A 14,422-nucleotide genomic window follows, 5' to 3' on the forward strand; every position below is an offset into this window, starting at 1 on the left:
CAGTGGAGTCACCCCAGGGACTGATTTGGCACAGTGCCCTCAGTATGTAGTTTGGGTGGAACCGAGCAGCTCCACGGAGATACCGCTGCAAACAGAACTAGCTCTTTCCAGGGACTATTTCTTCTTGTATTCTTTCAGTGCTTTCTGCAACAAGCAAGATGTTGCTTAGCAGTCATGCCCTGCATGTACGCATGTCAGCACTAAACTACTATAAACTGACACCTTCCATTCTTTGAGGTTAAAATCTGTTTATTCATTTCTTTCATGTCGATCCTTGTTTCATTCTGTCTCCTTACTATAAAAAATCCATCATGCACTGGGAGATGAATCACTGAACTTTTGTTGTCTTTTAGCTCCTCTCTGTGAGTGTGTAAAGCACTACACCAGATGCTGAGTGTCCTAAATCACAGTTTCTATAGCTAAATCCACATTTCACAGCAGGTGTAGACCATGGCATCCCTGGCTCCTAGTCAGTCCCCCCTCTGTCCAGATCATCACACAGCTGCAGAGCTCAGAACTGGGGGTCATTCCTGGTTCCATGAGGTAAGCTGTAGTTTATGCTTAACACAGATTCTTCAACAGACTATATGCATAAAATAAAACCAGTATTTTAGCAATAGGTGTGATTTGTAACCATAGCACACCAGTCTGTTGAATCTCAAGTCTAAACATAACCAACAGATGAGGACTCTCAAAGGAATTAAGATGGTTAACTAAGGAGTCAGAAATTAATATAAAATAAATCTATTAAATGCATAATATTAGACAAATGTCTGCGATCTAACATCCTTACCGCAGTGTCATTGGTGGTAATGTACACCAGCACATCCGAGTTGTTTCTGCCATTAATGTATCGGTAACAGTTCCACACGCAGCTTATCAAGTAACCCTGCAAAGAAAAGGGACTTATTATTCTGTGCAGAAAATAAACCATATACATTTTTCTGCTAGAGCATTTCTATTCTTATATAAATAAGAATATGAGCCTGATAGAAGCACAGGACAGTCTCTTTGCTGGTTGCAGTGACTGTAAGTACGTGTAGGAATTCTGTAAATAATCCAACACTGTTCCTCATACTGATAGAGCTGGGGTTGTTCAGCCTGGAGAAGAGAAGGCTCCAGGGAGACCTTTCAATATATAAAGAGGGCTTATAAGAAAGATGGAGAGAGAGATTTTATCAAGGCCTATAGTGACAGGACAAGGGGCAATGGTTTTAAACTGAAAGAGGGTAGATTGACATTGGACATAAGGAAGAAATTTTTGACTATGAGGGTGGTGAGACACCGGAATAGGTTGCCCAGAGAAGTTGTGGATGCCCCATCCCTGGAAGTGTTCAACGTCAGGTTGGATGGGGCTTTGAACAATGTGATCTAGTGAAAGATGTCCCTACCCATGGCAGGGGGGTTGGACTAGATGACCTTTAAAGGTCCCTTCCAGCCCAAACCATTCTATGATTCGATGATTCTGTGATTACGGAGACTTGTGTTGCACTATGAGCCGCTCCATCTAGGCAGGGATACTGCAATCTAGACCTAGATTGAACTTTACTATTCCAGAGATTTAATATTACAGCATACTTAATATAGACTAATTGTTTTGAAAAGAAAGAGTTTCTCTGGGCCTGAATATAGCTAAAGTAACATAATTTTGTGTATATAACTTCCATTTTACTTAAATGAGCAGGTATGCCGGCTTTCTTTCTTACAGCTCTCTAGAAATACAGAGAGATATGAGTTCAGTCAGACACCTTGTTACTGTGCATTGGATACTGCGTGCCAGCAGGGGTGAGTTTTACAACATAAAATGAAGGTACAAGTTAGACCATGACAAAGAAGAGAAGGTGGTGCAGATGCAGAATCTCTTGGGGATATCAGTAAAAAGTAAACAGAAACCAGTTTTGGATTCCTCCATGGTAAGGATATCTAAATATTGTCAACTGGGGGTTAGTAGTATTAGGAAGTGGAAGCAAACCCCAGTAAAAAGGGCACAAGCAGGGTGGGGACTAAAGAATCGTCAAGTAAATTACAGGAAACCCTCCTTGTCTTGTGAGTGAAAGCCTGGCCAATGACCATGTGATGATCCTATATATCACGTGCATTGTTCCAGTACTCTGTTTCACTTAATGTGACATTAAAACAATGTATTCCATATGACTTGAGTGGTCTGGGGTCTTCCTATTCTTGCCTGACTAGAGAAAACTGCCAGTGTAAAAGTTTTTCTTGAAATCTGAAATTATTTCTGACCTTTTAACTGTTATTATAAATACTTCTTGTTTTTTCAGTATAAAGCAAAAAAATGTATTGCAGCAATAATCCTACCGCAGGATCATATACTTCACTGGTTTTGTTCTTGGAGCTCACTTGGCTCTGGGTAGGGCTGCTGCCTGGCAAACAACTAGTTGTCTCCACTTTTTTTTTAACTGGTTGGGCAAAGTGCTGACATCCATCACCTCCTTCACCAGCAGGAGAGATTCCAGTTTGGCCAGCAGAGATTCCAGTCTGGCCAGCAGAGATGAGCAAAGTGACTGGAAGGAAGACAGGAGGCAATAACACATGTGGAGGAGCAGGAGTCAGATCCTTAGTATGCCAGGGACAAGGCTGGTGGGACTAGGGAGCTCCCTGTGGAGCCTTCTGCTTCCCACATACTCACACATGACAGTGATGAGGAGAACAATGTGTTTTGGTAGTGCCTAACCTATATTTTTACTTAGTAGGTTCTGCACAGCAGTTCTCTCACAAACCTAGCGTGTGCAAATTAAACTGCCAGCACTGATTGGATTTGCATGTGTGTCTCACTCCAAATGAGTCATATTTTTGTGACTCACTTGCACTGATGACCTTCCAAAAGCCTCTTATCCTTCTGAGCTGCCCTGCGCTTCCTCCCTCTGCAGAGCTGTCACACACGAGCTGGGTTTTTCAGGATGCCACATGACTCACTGATGGCTCGCTTGCAGATCAAGAAGAGTTTTTTCCACCAGGGCAGAGCTGGCTGAAATCCAGTAAGTTTGCTTCCTCTTCTTTATGGAGTCTTACAGACCCTGGATGACTTTGAGGTGTCGCAGACTGACAATACTTTCTACCATTAAATAGGGAGAGTAAAAGGCTTCTGGAGGGAGCTGAGTCTTAAGAGAAGGTTAGGCTGGCTCTACAGCCTGAGCTGCAGGCTATGCAAGCCTGCCCGAGGCTACTGAACCAAGTGGTGTAAAGGTATATACATACATATACATATACACTTCTGGGGGACACAACCCATCTTTGTAAGAAACCCTTTACATTAAGCCTACCTATTTGCAAACCAATTTCTATACACTTCCTGTTAAAATCCAAACTGAGGGAAGCCCCATTTCAGATAATACCGTCTTATCTGGGAGAAGCTAGTGGGAGATTTATTTTTGAATGCTCCCATTCCATTACATGCGGTGAATAAAACATGTTTAACCCCACAATGAACACCTACAGCTGTTCCAGCTCTGAGCCCTAGGTCTAATCAGCCCTGCTCCTGCATGCACAGGCTGTTTCTCAGTGGGTGAGGTCTGTTCCAGCCCTTGAATTAAAGAGGTCATCAGCCAGCACACACCAAGTAATTGGCCCCGAGACACTGACCCACATACAGCTGAGAGTGGCGGCAGCTCGGAGCACGTCCTTGTCCAAGTGCTTTGGATATGTGCTGCTGGCCTGCTAATTGTGAGTCATGGAAACTTGTTTTCCTCAACCTGTAACCTCTTCTTTAAACTTGTTCCTTATCACTTTTCTACTGATGCTGATGCACCGTTAAACGGGATTGCTGATTCAGTTACCAGTTTTTTTCCTGAAAAACTTGGCTGAGGTTTCAAATACTGCTTTCAAATGTGTGGCTGGACACACAGTATATAAATATATCAGTTTTTTCTCTCGAGAGACCAATGTTCACATTTGGAATGGGCCCTACATAAAGGCACTAAGTCAGTTCAGCCTAATCCTCCCTTAGTGGTATTCACGCATACCACAGCACAGGCTGCTGACAGACGCCTTGTGGGGGGCAGCCCCAAGAGCCACCATGTGAAAGGATGGGTGCACAAGAAGGGCTGAGTGTGGAAACAGGCACCGTGCCTACTCCTACCAGCTTTCAGTCTTCCTTTCTGAACGGTGGTAAACGACTTTAGCCCCTAAGGAACTGAAACCCACAAAACTTCATAACCCTGCCTCTCACCGTGGTTATTGCATATGCACCTGTTAAGCTGCAAAACAACAGTAAAGTACTGCACGACTTCTGCTCATCAGACATGTGCCCGACCAGCTGACTGACCAGCGTCTTTGTGGAAATTAGAGGTTGTTGTATCCTGCTGTTTCTTGTTATGGAGCAAGGAAAAGTCTGTGCCGATCTGGGTCACAGCAGCCCTCTGGGCAGCTCCCTCGCTGGCAGCAAGCGCAGGGTGAATGCCGCAGACCCAACAGAGCACCCGTGGGTTAGGAGCCGTCTGCACTGAGTCTTGTTTTATTCTCCAGCTGCTTTGAATTTTCTATTGACAGAACTGGGCTGGTCTTTAGTAACTGGTGAAAATGAGATAAAGATTTCTACACAAACTGAAATTTATATGAAGATTTCAGAGGGATGCTAATGGCAGACCAGTAGGCCACGTGTATTTCACATGTTGGTGCTGCAGAAGGAGAAACAATGGGTTGCTGTGCTGATGAAATCTGCAATTAAATCCATCTTCCCAGCACACTAGAATGTGTATCTTGGGAGTATAAAAAGGCTGTACAAGAACCACTCCTTATAACGGCAAAGAAATGCTATGATTGAAAAGAATTAATGATGTCAAACCAAACCACTGGCCTGCAACACTTTAAATGGCACGTTATACAGGCTAGGTTGGCTCACAGTCACACATACTAGCGTATGCAATTTAAAGCAAGTGGACCCTGCTTTAGACTCTGCTTCTCCTATAAGTACCCTGCCACCAGCAAGCCCAGTGCTGGGACTTGTCCCAGGCTTTTGTGGAACAGGTGGCAACCTTGTGGCTCTGTGTTGGCCATTCCTGGGAGCGGGGATCAGAGCTTGGCTGTTGGGGCTGTGTTCATGGTCCCAGCTGCTGCTCCATTGCCCCTGCGGGAAGGTAGCAGACATAGGGGCGATGTGCTGCAGGTCTGGGTTTCCTCTGCCAGCAGGTACCCCCTGGGCTGAGACACGAAAGTCCTCAGGGTGAGCACAGAAATTCATTCTGCATCACCCTTTCGATCTGCTGAGGACACCAGGACATGCAGAGTAGTCTCATCTCCAGGCTTGACACCTTGTACATGCAGGTTATAGGCACATTATGGAGATCAGGGTTAATATTCAGTTTGCTGAAGACCAGCCTGTCTCACTGAACTGGAATACTTTTCGGCTGCCCCACTGGCAACTACCTCTTCCTACCTCCTCTCCAGAAAAAGAAAGGACAAAAAAGAAGAGAAGAGGCCATACTCTGCAGCTGCAGAGTGCTCAGGGCAGCCTGGGGGGAAGGTTTATTCTGGTTGGGCCTGGGGGGCTTTGCCCACGGTGGGGAGGGGGAGGCTGAAGCCTCAACCGTTCTGCTTCAGCAGCTGGGGCTGGCCAGAGGAAACTGAGGCCCTGTTCCCCAAACCAGCTGCAGAGGAGGGCACGATTCGAAAGCCACTGTGTTGGCTATATGCCATTTGAAGTCCTGTATACATGTATGTAAATAAATTTGTGCTGCTGGATGTCCTTCCTCAGCCAGATAGGAAACACCTATGTTTCATGGTATGTAACTCTGGTTCAGTTTCTAGACAAACACAGTAAATGATTCTATGATTCTAAATGGAATAACACATTTTGGTCTACTCCAAAAAAGACTCTGCGTGAAACCGCCTGAAATATCCATTAGCTGCTTCGGATCCAAGTAAATCCTAAGGACTAAAAAGACAAGTGCTTGTGTGTGGTTAGCTGGCTCGCTTTCTTACTACCCTCTCTTGGCCCCCTTCCCTTTTCACAATCCCATGACTGCAAAGCACAAACCTACCATCTAATACTGCTATATCTTGATTTCTGCTCAATAGTGTTTTCCTTCGCATGTAGCTTCACCCAAAACAAAAGTGTCATGATGCCAAAAGTTTTTGAGGAATTATGTGATTCTGTTTCATATTTCCCACCAGCTGAATGCAGCTTTTCCGACTGAATGTAGTTTTTCCTAGGTTACAATGTTTTGGTTTCTCTCCCTATTTCTAGTCGAACTCCAGAGGGAGAGGGAGCTCAGGCATATTTTTATGCACAGTACCTTTTCAGTTTCAGTATATAAACGTGGTACCATCTGTTAAGTCTATCAATGATAAAGTGTGATGCATCTGATAGTGTCCAGCTTTCTTTTCATGGAGCAGATTCCATAAATCTGCATAGCAGCTCTTCGGGAAACACAAGAAATTCAAATGAAAATGCTAACTGGAATTTAGCATGTGTTTCTGTGTGAGTCATATTTTTTTGTGACTCATTCGCACGATAATATGTTGCTAGAATGAGCATTATATGAACCACATATACTCTTGGAAAAAACATGTTAGTCACTTTAAAACAAAATGAGTCTTTCGCACTATTAATTTCTTAGGTTCCTTTTTTCTGTAGTAAGTATTTTTGTCATTTTAGTTGCATTTTTTTTATAAGTTTGAGAATTCCTTGCCATACTTAGTCAATGAAATACCAGACCCACCTGGGGTAAAAATGAGCTAATGCTTGCATCTGAGAAATTTAAAGAGTACATCCCTTGTGGCACCTGACAGATATATTCTGACAGATAAATCATACATATTTCTTAAAGGTGCAAACAAAATCAACTGTACAGCTGTGAACGCATAAAGCCAGAAGGCTAAATTATATTGCTACATCACAGAAGAAAAGTGAATATCACTTCCAACAGCACCTTAAAATACCCTATCTGGTTTTTTTTTCAGTTTTGAAGTAGCTTCAATAATCTAATCTACCTCTTTTGTCACAATAACTTTCCCTGTTCATGTTGTCAAATGTGTTGTCCGGAAGCAACATCCCTGGTGTCACTGTGGCTCTTTGGGACTTCTCTAATCTAACGTGTAATTGCTCTGCAGAGAAAGAGTAAGAACTATTCTGAAATAAAACCCAATATGAGAAATACAAGAATGGCAGCACTGCACTGTGAGAAACTTGCAGAAGGGTGCAAGAAGAGGGCAAACATACCAGCGTACTTTCCAAGAGATCCAAGCCTCAGGGGACCAGTTGACCCATAGCTGGTTGTTTTTCATACATTGATTTGCCTGATCTTATTCTGAGCTCCTTTGGATGCCATGCGCAGCAGGTGGGGACTCACCTCGCTGGACCATGAACCTGGGTGCAGGGGTTTCACATGAGCCCTTTCCAGCTGCATTGGGCGATGCTATGCATCCCTTTCATCTGGTACCTGGCACCTCCTGGCCTCTCAGCCGTGACGTTTGCATAACAGCAAATAAATCACCACTCCCTGTGCCCTTTTGCTGCCTGGTGTGACAGTCCTCTACATTGTCCCTCCCAGGAGGGATTGTTTGGATCTATTTACCTGCTCTACAACATCCTTGTTGAGATAGGGCACCAGAAGTGAATGTATGCTTCCAGAGGCAGTAGGCATCAAAACTGGAAAGAAATCTTTAGATTTCTGGTTTTTCTATTCCTTTCTTAATATTCTTAACATTTGATTTACTTGTTTAACCAGAACTGAGCAGTAAGCTAGTATTTTCACAGGTCTATCTATTACAGCTACAAGATCCCTTTTCCAGGTGGTCATGCTTAGCTCAGAGTCCACTGCAGTGTCTGTGAAACAAGATTGTGCTTCCTCAGTGGCCACCACTTAGAATTTATCACCACTGATTTTCTCAGCCATTTCATTGCTCGGTCACTCAGTGCCATGAGATCCTTCTGCAAAGCTTTCTTAGCTGATTGTTTTCCCTAGTTTGAATGACACTGCAAAAAAATGTTGTTGTTAGATTTCCTTCCCTTTCCCAGATCTTTTAGGAATGTACTGAACAGCATGGGTCTCACTGTTGTAAAGACTGGTAATTTATCCTTATTCTCTATTTCCTAGCTACAGTCTGTGAGATGACCTTTTCTCTTGTTCCTACACATCTTAGGGTGTTTTGTAAAGCCTTTGACGAGAGACTCTGCCAAACACCTTTTGAAAAACCACGAAGTCTGTATCAACAGGCTCTTCCTTGTCCACTGGATGACGCCCTCCTTCCAAGGATTTATGTGTCATGAGCTCCCCCTACAAGCATTGTGCTTCCCCATTGTGACCTACATGTTCATGTGTTTGTCTATGAGATTTTCTGCTTTTTTTCCATAATGTCTATCACTTTGCTTTGTACAGCTGTTAGGCTGCCTGGTCTGTACTTCCCTAGATTTATTTGAAAGCCAGGCCTCCCAGCAAGGGACATTCCACCCATGACCAGAAGTAAACTTTATACACAGTAATGCACTTACCTTAAAAGCCAAAATGATACTTATGAAAAGGAGGATAATCACAACCAGACATGTAGGGTTCACAGACATAATCTCTTCCTTGTAGGGGAAATTGGTGGGCTGCATAAGCAAAAATAAGTAAAACACTGTAAGGTAATCTCACAAGTCATTTCAGAGACAGTCAATTAGTGCACTCTATAATTAACAGCTTCCAAAACTTGCTGTCGTCTACTAAATCGGCAGCTCTCCGCACCAATAACCAGTTTCGGTAAGTTGGGCTGGAACAGGCATTGCAAAGACTCAGCTGCCAAACGTTCACTGGAGGGCTGAGGGGTTTGCGTTTTGCTTTTTATGTGGTGTGGGCTGTCTTTTCCTCTGCGCACATGGGTTGTGTATCTGACACAAACTAGCAAAAGACATCTCTCTGCAAGCTTTGCAGCAGGAAATCTGCCATCTTAGGCAATGGCAGGCAAGTCCTGTACTTACTAACTAATCATTATCGTATACTGGCACTGGCTGCCAAAGACCAGTGGCAGCTCCTTCCAGAAAGTCAAAGCAGGAAAAGTTGGAAAGCACAGTCCTTTCACCTAAATATTTGATCAAAAGACATTGGGTCTACTCTGCTCCATCTTATTTTGGCTAAATTTGGACTACTTCTCCAGGAGCACTTGTTAGTGCTGCTGTCTGAGTGCGTGCCCCTGGAAGCATGGGTCCTACAGGGGGTAATGTCATGATTTCAAATCCAAATGTGCTCCAGGTCCTTCTGTTATCTCGTACATGAAATGGAGGTGACAAAATGAATCTTCCTACTTAGTGCAGGCTCTAGTGATTTACAGTTGTGAAACAATTTAGAATCACTGGCTGAAAAACCTCTAAAAATATTTTACTATATTTGTTATTGCTTCAAGAAAACACACCCTTTAAAATGAATGTTCCAAATCATTTTGAAATATTGGAAGGCACAAGTTCCTGTTTCAGTTAGAATAAACCATTGTTCTCAGACAGAGCTGTTCTCCACAAAAGATAGCACCACTGCAACAGTAGCTCATTATAACTGAATGCATTAGCTCCTTCCACACACAACCCCCTTTGTCCTTACAGGTCTAATTACTTAACCAGGCCAGCTCTGCATTTTTGTCAGGACAATTAACTAGACCGAGCTATAACTGTATTATGGGCGATGATGGTGTAAATCCAGAGTAACCCCTTAATACCCCTTATACCAGAACTCAGCCCACTGCATCAGGAAGTTCTCCTTTTTTTGGGCAGCTGCTAGTGAGAATAGCTCTTTATTTAGCACTTCCATGAACTGTTCAGAGTGGTTAACATCAACAGCAGCTGTAACCGTTTGCAGATAAATGTTACATAACTACATTTTCTGCTTCTTGACAGCAATGTTTCTGTTCCTGTACTGAATTTCATGGCTGAAGTTTTTATCACGTTATCTTCTTTGTTGAGGTACAGCTTTTGCAGGAAACTAGCTTGCTATAATTCAATAAGTTGCTGCCTTTTTTTTTTTTTCCACAGAAGGTTATTGCTAAATATAGTGGATGCAGTCACCCAGAGACCAAGAAAGCAAGAGTATATGCCAAGAAAAGATGCACTGAAAAATAAACACAAACCTTATATGCAGAAAATTTAAGTATTAATGCCACAGCCTGCCCTCCTGCTTGCAGGAGGGGAGGCTGTGCATATGGTTAGAAAGTCCAGTCAGTTAAGGACAGTTACAGTAAAACTGCCCCAAAACAATTTTTTTAGCACTGACCTACCATTAAAAAACTAGTCAAACTAGTTTGTGAATGTAATAAAAAACTCCTAGTGAGGCCTTGGTCCTCCTACGCTCTGGTTTTTGGGGAGCAGCCACTGGTCAAAGACTGGATGACTGCATGCTGGGGTCTTGGCCATAGCCTAATGGCCTGTTTCCCGACGTCTACTCAACTGGTATTTGCACGGGGGCAAGATCAGGAAATTGACCCAATTTGAACCAGGAAAATGGCGGGAAAATGACCAAGAAAGGTCCCACTACCTTGAAGAGCAGGAACATCTGCTGGAGCCGTGAGCCCTGGCCAAGTCTGGGAGCAGCATGTGCTGCAGAGCAGCACTGGGCCCTCCCTTACGTCAGGGTTTCGGGTGAAAGGACAGTAATTCAGCACTGAAAGCAGCAAGCTGGGAGAGCACGTGAGGAGCAGATGCTGTGGTTTGTCCCCTCTGTGCTCAGCTTGCTGAGTCTCTGTCCTGAAAAGATGTGAGGTGCAAGCAAACCCCAGCGAGGCGGTGGGTGCGGCACCCATGCGGTGGTCATCCCACCCACAGATGTCTGGGAGATCTTGGTGCAGGGCATGAAAACCAAAGCTGGTCCCTCCTGGGGCTTCCCAGCCTGCTGTGTGGGAGTAAAAGCTTTTGGGGCTGCGATGAATAGCCCAGGGGCCCCGGGTCAGTGTGGAAAAAACTCCCTTTGTGTGCTAACCGGGCTGGTGGCACCTGCTGACCAGAACACATTTAACGCTGGCTTGCCCAGGCTGGCCTACGAGCCACCTAATCTGGACTCGTAACTACACACCTCTTCAGTGCAGTAGGAAAAGCAATTTATAAAGCCTGCGGCTTTTGGCAAAGAAGCAGGAAAGATGATGGGAAGCATCTTGGCTGGCTCTAGGCTCGCCTGGTGCAGGCACCATCATGGAGCTGGTGCCATCAGGAGGCCCTTGGGATCCTCCCACAGCAGCAGCCGCTCCCAGATCTCATTCAGTCCCACAGAAAACAGGTACCAACAGCGGTTCAGATGAATCAAAGACCCATTGCCCTCCACCGACTGCAGTGATGAGCTTAAACACCGATGTGGGTGTATGAGGCGAGAAGAGAAATTCTGCTCCTGTGCTGGGGGTTTGCTCTCCTGTGGGGAGACCAGTAGTTGAAATCCTGCTGCTGGGAAGGGCCCGGGCGCCGGGCTCAGTGCTGCAACTTCTGGGAAAAGCTCAGTGTCAAATGGTGCAAACCTGTGCAAGGTTTGATGAAGCTGAGACTGAAATATGGCTGGGTGGGAAAAATCAAGCCCATCACTGGAAATACAGGAGTGATTTTGCAGCAGGACATGATGAAATTTTCTATACAAACAAGAGATAGTTGTAGTGGTGTGGCACCAGCATGCTAAAGTCATAATTAAAGTGTCATTTATAACCTTGTCACGGACATGGAGAGGGCTGCATGCATAATAATATACCTGTGTAATATATTTAAATTTTAAAAAAATTACTGCTTATACATAGCAAAGCTCTACTAGACACTTAAAAAGAATCTAAAACTTGCATGGAAAGTATATTTCTACTGCATCAATATTGTACAAATGCACAAGAAGAATAAAATGTCCAAGGCTGAAGCCCTTTCATCCCCTCAGCCTGCTTGCATAACCTTTCATGTCTTCCTTCTCCTTGGCCCACAAAAAAAATCCACTTTAAAAGATGGTGTGGATTCTCATTCAACAGTTACAATCCTCCGAGTATCAGAATCTTACGAAATAGAAAGAAAATAGTAATGTGCCTGTAGAATTTTTAAAGCTCTACTATGAAGTTAGTAGCACTTCTTCTTTGGAATTCTAAAATGGCATTAAAAATGTCAGAAAGGACATTTTTTTAAGCTTTAGTTTATAGGAAAAATTTATTTAGGTTTAATCTCTTTTACATTCTCTAGATGTTTCCCCTAGGATTAAAAAGCATGACTGATACCACCTGAATTGTTAAGACAGCAGTATTGCAGGCAGTCCCATAGTAAAGCCATTTAATATACTTTGAAATTTTCTTTAGATGAAGTCTAATAGTCCTGTACTTTAATAAAAAACAAGTTTGCATAACTCAGTTGCAGACTAGCCTGTTCTGCACCTCTGCTTCAATTCATTTTGTATACTGTTACCAGATGACAGAAGATGAAGTGTTTAATTTGAAGGCTTTAGAAAGCCCATATATCAAAGATTTAGTGGGGCTAAAGAAAATAAAAGTGCTTTAGGTCAAACTGCTTTAGACCACTACTGCTTCAAGAACCAAAATGATTTTTATTTTATACATGCTGCATGTATGTGAAGGTAGTGACAGTGATAATGACCAAGACGTCCAACATAACCCTTAGAAAGTTTTATCACATGTGATCGCCATACAACATTTCAAATGCTAGATTTGTAACATCTACTTATTTTACATGAGCCTTCATGCTGAGATGCTCTTGCAATTTATGGGAATTAAGTGCCACACCTCTGTGCAACTGGGTATTAAAAGGCAACAAAAAGTTTCCAAAGACGCTTGCACCTCTGAAAGAAGCAGCCAATATAGGCTGACAGTACCAAACACCCTCTGAACACAATGTTCTGTATATTACAATTGCAACATTTTCAGCTAGGGCTCTGCCTACTCTATCAATAGGTACTCATTTATCATCTTGCTAAAAGCACATGGAGGGTTTCACAGTAGCTTGCAACTCACCACTGATAGACTGAAATCTGGCAGATGTGCACCAAAGTAAATAGATAACATAATTCTGGATACTAGTGTAGGGAGTAGAAATGGTTAAAAACATGGGGTTTTGACCTTAGAGCAAGAACAAAATGTTCTTCTGAGACTGTTAAATATATTCTATTACCTAATGCATACCTTCTTCCAGATATTCAGTAATGGATTTGAAGAACTATTGGGATTCTTCATTTCCCTTATGGAGCTGTGCTCCCTAAAATATCATTCCCCAAATTCAAAGCAGGTTTAGAGGAACAAAAGCTTTAAGAATGCCAGGAAGAAACACAATCCCCTCCCTTGCTTTCTGCCTATCTTGGCAGATGTCTGCAAAGGGGGTGAGGGCAAGATGACTCTAGGGCTTATTTATAAATCGCCAGGAGGGATCACACCCAACTAGCATGACTCAGGTCTCACCTATGGGGACAAGGGTATTAACTGCAGTCTTGTTCTAAATGTGGTGTTTGAGATAACAAACCTATCTGCTATGCGTATTATTAAAAGGTAGGGAAACAAGTCCATGGGTACAAGCCTGTTTAACAATATTTGGGCGCTAGCACTGCATTGATGGTGTTATTGCTAAAAATTTGAAAAGCTTGTTTTTAGTTTCGTTTCATTGTGTGTCTGAGTATCTGATACCAGTGGATGTGATCTTCACCTCTCCCTGTCACTTTTGCCCACTCAGAGAGACTGTATTATTTGCTCTGAACCAAACGTGACATCCTTTTGCCAACTGATGTGGCCCTTCCAGGTAAGGGTCCAAGGGATTCCTGCTGAGCCACTTGTGCTTGGGACCACAGCTAAGACACAGGAGGCATAAACAGCTTCAAAGCTGATGCAGAACAGCTTCAAAACAGCTTCAAAACTTTGTTGAACAGGTGACATTAACTGTACAAAATTCACCACGGCTCTTGGTAGTTTTTGCCAATCACTAATCTCCACTGTGAATGATAAAATAGAAATGACTCCTTGTTTCTAAATGAACTTAACTTGGACTAGCTTTTAGCTACTCTATCATTATGCCTCTCATTTCATTTAAACAGCCTTTTAATACCTTATTATTCTGCATATGAAAACTCTAACAGCATCACCTCTTGGTCTCCTTTCTTGGTAAACGAAACAGGAAAAGCTGATTGTCTCTCACCATACTACAATGTAACCAGCTTTTATATAGTGTTTGGAGGAAGTTTTCTGCATGTTCTCTGACTTTTAAGCATTGTTCTTTACAACCAGACACCATAAGTAGACAGATGAAACCTATGTCACCAACTGAGAAGGGAAGTCTCCTCCCTATTACTATTCATTGCTGTTTTTTTCTGTCCACAAATCCCATGAGCAGTTTTTGCAAACAGCAGAAAAACCTGGAGACTTGTTTCGGCACTTAGTTCCCTAGACTGCTTACAGGGTCACTGCATCCCAGGTACAGTTGCCATACTGTATGCTCATCTGTATTCCTCATGTTTTTACATTTCTTTGCATTTAGCAATGTAGCACACATTAA

General features: G+C 43.1%; 1 protein-coding gene across 1 annotated transcript in view; it reads right to left on the bottom strand.

Moving 5' to 3' along the window:
- Window positions 1-14,422, bottom strand: part of LAPTM4B (lysosomal protein transmembrane 4 beta) — a 60,952-nt gene that overhangs the window by 19,366 nt on the left and 27,164 nt on the right. Inside the window, exons 5-6 of the mRNA XM_072851187.1 lie at window positions 8,453-8,551; window positions 794-889 (exon numbers count right to left, since the gene is read on the bottom strand). Of these exons, the coding sequence (XP_072707288.1) occupies window positions 794-889; window positions 8,453-8,551 (195 nt within the window). The remainder of the gene's footprint in view (window positions 1-793; window positions 890-8,452; window positions 8,552-14,422) is intronic.

Source organism: Ciconia boyciana, chromosome 2, assembly GCF_034638445.1.
Source record: "Ciconia boyciana chromosome 2, ASM3463844v1, whole genome shotgun sequence".
In the NCBI taxonomy this organism is placed as follows: Eukaryota; Metazoa; Chordata; class Aves; order Ciconiiformes; family Ciconiidae; genus Ciconia; species Ciconia boyciana.